Below are 6,444 nucleotides of genomic sequence, written 5' to 3'. Positions count from 1 at the left end.
TCTTCCTCCACAATCTATTTCTCAAACTGTATGGACAACTGGAAGCTTATCATGGCACTCAAGCACTGTCAAAATTGTACAAACTGAAATCAAACTATGCCTCCTTTAATAGTTTTAAAATACCACATATGCCCGGACATTTTTTCCTCATAAAATTATATCCATCAAAAAAAAGTATGGAAACTTACTCTATTAAAACCTCAGATTACACAAAAAAATGTTTTGGGGAAAGAAATTACCCCGAAATGACCTCAGTGAAAAGAAATTTTGGATATATATAGAGAGATTTAAAAAAGCATACACCTCAAACAACTTAAAAGGATGATATTCTTTGAAAAATTTTGTCATAGAATTCAAAAAGCCTCTACTGATGACAGATATTGATATCAAAGATGCATGACAGGATACAATCAATCATTCTACAAAATGAGTTAAAAAAAAAAATTTTTTTTTTTTTTTAAATTTAGGGCTCCTGGGTGGCTCAGTCCGTTAAGTATCTACCTTTGGCTCAGGTCATGATCCCAGGGTCCTGAGATGGATATGCCAGGCTCCCTGCTCAGTGGGGAATCTACTTGTTCCTCTGCCTCTGCCCCTCTCCCTGCTCATGCTCTTTCTCTCGTGCTGTATTAAATAAATAAAATTAAAAAAAATTTATTTACAGAGAACATGCGAGCAGTGGGCAGTGGGGAGAAGGGCAGAGGGAGAGGGAGAGAGAGAATCCCAAGCAGACCCTACATGGTGAGAGCAGGGCCCAATGTGGGGCTCCATCTCATGACCCAGAGCTCATGACCTGAGCCTAAAACCAAGAGTCTGATGCTTAACCAACTGAGCCACCCAGACATCCCATTAAAAAAACAATTTTAAGTCAATCAGAGAAAGACTATTATCATATGATCTCTCTGATAGGAGGAATTTGAGAGGCAGGGCAGGGGGGTTGTAGGGAGTAGGGAGAGAGAAAAATGAAACAAGATGGGATCGGGAGGGAGACAAACCATGAGACTCTTAATCTCAGGAAACAAACTGAGGGTTGCTGGGGGGCTGGGGGTGTAGGGATAGGGTGGCTGGATTATGGACATTGGGGAGGGTGTGTGCTATGGTGTGTGCTGTGAATTGTCTAAGACTGATGATTCACAGACCTGTACCCCTGAAGCAAATAATACATTATATGTTAATAAATAGCAATTTTAAATATTTTTATATCACATACAGATGTATCTCCAAAAGTTTATATATTTAAGTTCACTAAAAAACGGTTTTGGGAATCTCCTCATTGTGAAAATGAGGGGTATAGCCTTGTATGTGGCTAGATCCAGAACTTAGGTTTCACAGGTACTTCTTAAATATATATATATATATATATATATATATATATATATATGGAAGGCAGAGTGATATAATTAAAACATAAGAATATATAAGTTAATTTGATTACCTCCCTGATCATCTCAGCTTCTGTATCATCCTGTCATTCTCTGTTCTAATACTTTATTTTGTTTTCCGTATTACATGCATGATGTGAAGGGAATCCCTTACATGTACATTACTTATCCTCTTGAATGGCATGAGAACTGCATGAATGTAGGGACTCTGGCTGTCCTGTGGAACTCCAGGAAGTAGGGAAGTTTGTAGAGTGGGGGGAAAGGAAGGAAGAAAGGAAGGTGAAGGCAAAACCAAGGTGCAGTGGAAGGAGGGCTCCAAAGTTTATTTAGTTGTCTAATTAAGTCAGTTCTTTGTGGTTTGTTTTTCATGTAGTGGGTATGTGTAAACCAAGGATCAATCATATATTTGTTCATTAGTCAAGAAACACAAAAGGGAAAAAAAACACTGAAACTCAATGGAATTCAGTTTATTCAGGTAACTCTTTAATTCCAAAACAATAATATTTACAAATAACCAGGTTTTTAAAAAAAAATAATGTTTGCTCAAATTTTAATTTTTTCTATTTTTACTTTTGGAACCAAAACACGTATTTGGGGGGGCAGGAAGAAAATGCCCTAGTTTTTCATGTGCTGTTTTGTAGCACAGATTTTAAAATATAGCTGAATATTTAGATAAGGTGTTTTTTCCTTTTTTTTTTTAAGAAATCAAAACTCATGAAATAAAAGTATCACAAGATAGTATTAACAGAACCTGAATGTTATTTAAAGAAAGCATTTTTTAAACATTTAACTTCTGGCTTATCTAACAGAGACATTTTTAATAATAAATTGACCAAATGACTGAGATAGTAATTTTTTGAGTAATAGTATTACTGTTTTATTATCTATTCAGGAGTTCAGATTTTACAGACTAGTTTCAAATAAAACTATAAGGACAAAGCCCTCACTCCACCTTCCTCCCTTGTCCATGTTATTTTAATAGTGCTTAAATTCTATAATCTTCAAATCCCTTAGTTTTTTCTTGCAGTTCTCTGCTTGACTTTCCTCTTTTAAAGATCTGTTAGAGAAGAACCTTAAGTACTCTGAATTCCATTGTATTTGGTTGTGAGTAAAGAGTCTTATCCTGGGGGGTTCTTAGTGTTTTTCTAAATTGAAAAATTAGTTTCTACATAAATTTGGCTGAATTATACTCTTTTTGGAGGCCTATGTTAGGTAACATAAAAAATCTGCTAACATAGAAAGTTTGAGAAAACACTAAAGCTCTGTTATTTGGTTTGAGCCAAAGCAAATTTCTTGTCACATCTTTTGGCCTGCTAGTACTTGAGAAAGGTCCATCCAGTTGTATGGGATCTTTCCAGCTGTAATTTTACAGGGTTGGGTGTTGGTGGGCAGAGAGGGTGCTAAACACCAGAGTTACACACTGCAACTCCTGTTGTTCTATTATGATTATTTCTGAGACACTTTTTGCTTTTGTGCAATGTTGGAAAAGGAAAAAAAAAATCACCACAGAATTAAAAAACTTCTATTTGTGCTGCATTATTTAAATTACTAAAATATGACTAAACTAATGGCATAAGCTAAAGAAATTATTCCTTATTATTTGCTACAAAATCAATTTTAAGAAAAGTTTGAATTATGAAATACAATACAATAGAAATAATCTTGTGGAAGAGGGTCCTAGGAAAAGCTACTAAATGTACTTTAATTTCAATACAATGATATTAAACTACTTCAAACATAAAAGTTTTAAAAATCTCTACTCAAAGACAAACACTGGAAATATACAAACCAAATTCCCTATTAAAACGTGTTTTGCAAGTAAAAATTAGAAAATACTGAAATTAAAGGAATTTGTCACATTAGACAAAGAATTATGTAACATATTAAGAATTATAAAATTATTGGTCTGATTGACCAACCCAAGTAAAAAAAATATCCTTTAAGTCAAATGGCACAATGCTACTATAAACAATATATCAAAAAATATCAGAGAGAAAAATCTTAAATATTTTACTACTATTGCTTAAGTTTACTCATATTAAATGGTACATTTACTCTCCTTATTCCATTAGGATAATCTGAAAAGAATTTTTATATAACTGTAACATTTGTGATGAAAACATTTCAAAATATAAATTTCAAAATATTGTTAATATTTCTGATGGATATTGAAAATAGCCTACTACCATTCACTAAAATATTGCATGGAAATAATTTTGGTATTTCAGATGTCAGAAATTGATTTCCAATTGCATTATATGATACACTGTTGAATTTAAACATTTTATAAAGAGCTATATGGTTTATATTTCCTACCACATTTACATATATTTAAAAAATGTAAAAATAAAAAGTAACTAAAAAAATATTTGGAAAAACTTGTTAAATTCCCTTTATTTCAGTAGACAGAAGACTTTTTTCAATGTCCTGGCTGAAAAGGTTCTTGTTGCCACGGAACTGAAAGAAAAAAACCACAAAGATTTGAGATAAGTTAATGATGCTGACTAAGCATAATACATAATAGTATAATGGAAGACCTGAGTTAAGTTAGTACTAAAAATATTAGAATTCAAACTGCACATCTGCCCTTTAATAGCCATGGGATCTTAAAAGTTATTTAAGGATCTCCAAGGAGTACTTGCCTTATCTGTAAGAGAACAATAATCCCTACATGCCTCTCAGGTACTCTGGGAGAGTTAAATGGAGTAAAGGAGGTAATAATGTGCCTCACACACAGGGCTCACCTAGCCCCTTAGTTCCATTTATGGCACTGAACACAAGCATCAAGAGCAAAACATCAAAAATGGGTCACAGGGATTTTCATATGTTTAGAAGGATGTAGTTCCTGAAAGCACGAGAGGTGATCTCTATAGATTATTTGTACTCATAAAAACTAAATGAAGTGCTTACTGCCTCATAATACTTTCAGAGCTACTTCTTAATAATACAGTAAGTAATTGTTTCTTTTCCTTTTATTTTCACTTGACTAATATAAACAAGTAGGTTAACAATTAAAATTAAAATTGAGAATCAAAGCTGGATTTGATTCCAGAGATATCTTTTTGAGCATCACCAACAGCTTAATTATTAAGGATATGAAAAAGCTCAAACTCTGAGAACCTTTATGAAATAATTACATTCAAGATTTCCTATTTCAGAAATGAAAATTTCTAGTTTAATTCATAGGCTTGCTACATCTACTATGCTTGGTGTGTCTATTATTACTGCAAAAGCAGTGTGCCAAATTAATCACAAAGGAAAATCACAAAGGAAAATCACTTCCCCACTTTCACTCCTCTTTCTTTCTCCTCTCCTTTACTGTTTTTCTTCTGTTTTAGGTGAAAAATTCCCAGTCCTGTTTAAACTTATTTGGTGGGTCAGGATGGGAAGGGAAAAATGCAGAGATAATTACAATATCATATAATACTCATATAACTTATCATGTGAGAAAGGCACACAAAAAGTTCTATGGAAGTACAAGAGGAATTGTATGAGAGAACAGTAAGTTCAATGTGGCTTGAATACAAAGGTGGAAGTGGTGGGAGATGAGGCTACATAAACTGTGAAGAACCCTGCATTTCAAGCTAAAGTATTTGAATCTTATCCTATAGGTCATAGAGTGTCAAGTGGCAACTCCAACATAGAGGTCCTGTGATCAGATTTTTTAATAAGAGACAGAGCTATGCTAACAAGCTGCTTCTTATCCAATTCAGACCAAAGAATGAATAAATGAACTCAATTTCTTTCTACTTACTAATTTATGAGAATTTAGAGTTGGGAAAAAACTTTTTATTTTATTATTTTTAAAAGTTTATTTACTTTTATTAATCTCAACACCCAATGTGGGGCTTGAACTTACAACCTTGAGATTAAGAGTCACATGCTCTTCTAAATGAGCCAACCACATGTTCCAGGAAACAACTTTTTAATTTGAAAGACCTTAAAAGATGGTTAAACTGACTTACAGTACATATTACCTATGATGGTAGAATACGGGAGTGTTAATGGATAACCGTAGTTTTTGTCAGATTAATAGTTGTTTTTAAATTTTGCTTTATATTGGTAAATATATATTTCAATTTAATTTTAAAAATCTATGTTCCAGTCATATTTTACAAATAAAGTTGCATTTAAGAGAAAAAATTTCAACTTCTAGTGGCAAATTACCAAGCTGTTCTACTCACTTATGCTCAGATAGTATATTAGAATACCAAGAGAAAGTTTGCTTTATCTGATTGAAGTTTCTTTTCCAACTTGGTTTTTACTCTTTTTCTCCATTTATCAAAATAATGTTATTTTCATAGTAGGAAATCTAGAAAATATCAAGAACTCCCTCTACAATCCCCCAATTTTATTACCCAGAGGCAGACAACTTAAAATGTTGCTGTATTTCATTTCAGTATTTCTAGGCATTCCTTTACTTACACAGGTAAATTTATATAACATAGTTTTAAAAATTATCATTAAGTGGCACCTGGGTGGCTCTGCCTTTGGCTCAGGTCATGATCCCAGAGTCCTGGGATCAAGACCTACATTGGACTCCCTGCTCAGCTGCTGTTCCCCCTGCTTGTGCTCTCTCCCTGTCAAATAAATAAATTTAAAAACTCTTTTAAAAAACCCACAAAGTGGGGTGCCTGGGTGGCTCAGTGAGTTAAGCCTCTGCCTTCAGCTCAGGTCATGATCCCAGAGTCCTGGGATCGAGCCCCACATCAGGCTCTCAGGGAACCTGCTTCCTCCTCTCTCTCTGCCTGCCTCTCTATTTGCCTCTCTCTGCCTGCCTATTTGTGGTCTCTGTCAAATAAATAAATAAAATCTTAAAAAAAAAAACCCACAAACTAATTTAAATCGTGTAATTGTTGCATTGTATTTCGCGGTATGAATTACCTATAATTTACTTAACTAGTTCCCAAAGTTGGTTTTTGCTGAAGGACGTATTAGTGATACTATCAATTCTTTTTGTTTCAATCTCTGACAACAAGATTCCCATGTGACAACATAATTCACAGATTTGAACAATTCTATGAGCCTGCACAAAAAATGACTACTATAGATGACCTGCTGTAAA

General features: G+C 33.6%; 1 protein-coding gene across 2 annotated transcripts in view; it reads right to left on the bottom strand.

Moving 5' to 3' along the window:
- Positions 1–1,846: 1,846 nt before the first annotated feature.
- Positions 1,847–6,444, bottom strand: part of TEX15 (testis expressed 15, meiosis and synapsis associated) — a 74,079-nt gene continuing 69,481 nt past the window's right edge. For both annotated transcript variants that reach the window (XM_004758294.3, XM_004758298.3), the window contains one exon: positions 1,847–3,836. In XM_004758294.3, coding sequence (XP_004758351.1) covers positions 3,799–3,836 — 38 coding nt within the window. In that variant the 3' untranslated portion in view covers positions 1,847–3,798. The remainder of the gene's footprint in view (positions 3,837–6,444) is intronic.

Source organism: Mustela putorius, unplaced genomic scaffold (genome assembly GCF_011764305.1).
Source record: "Mustela putorius furo isolate JIRA1106 unplaced genomic scaffold, ASM1176430v1.1 tig00537255_pilon_pilon_pilon, whole genome shotgun sequence".
Lineage (NCBI taxonomy): Eukaryota > Metazoa > Chordata > Mammalia > Carnivora > Mustelidae > Mustela > Mustela putorius.
This window is presented reverse-complemented; position numbering and strand designations above follow the sequence as displayed.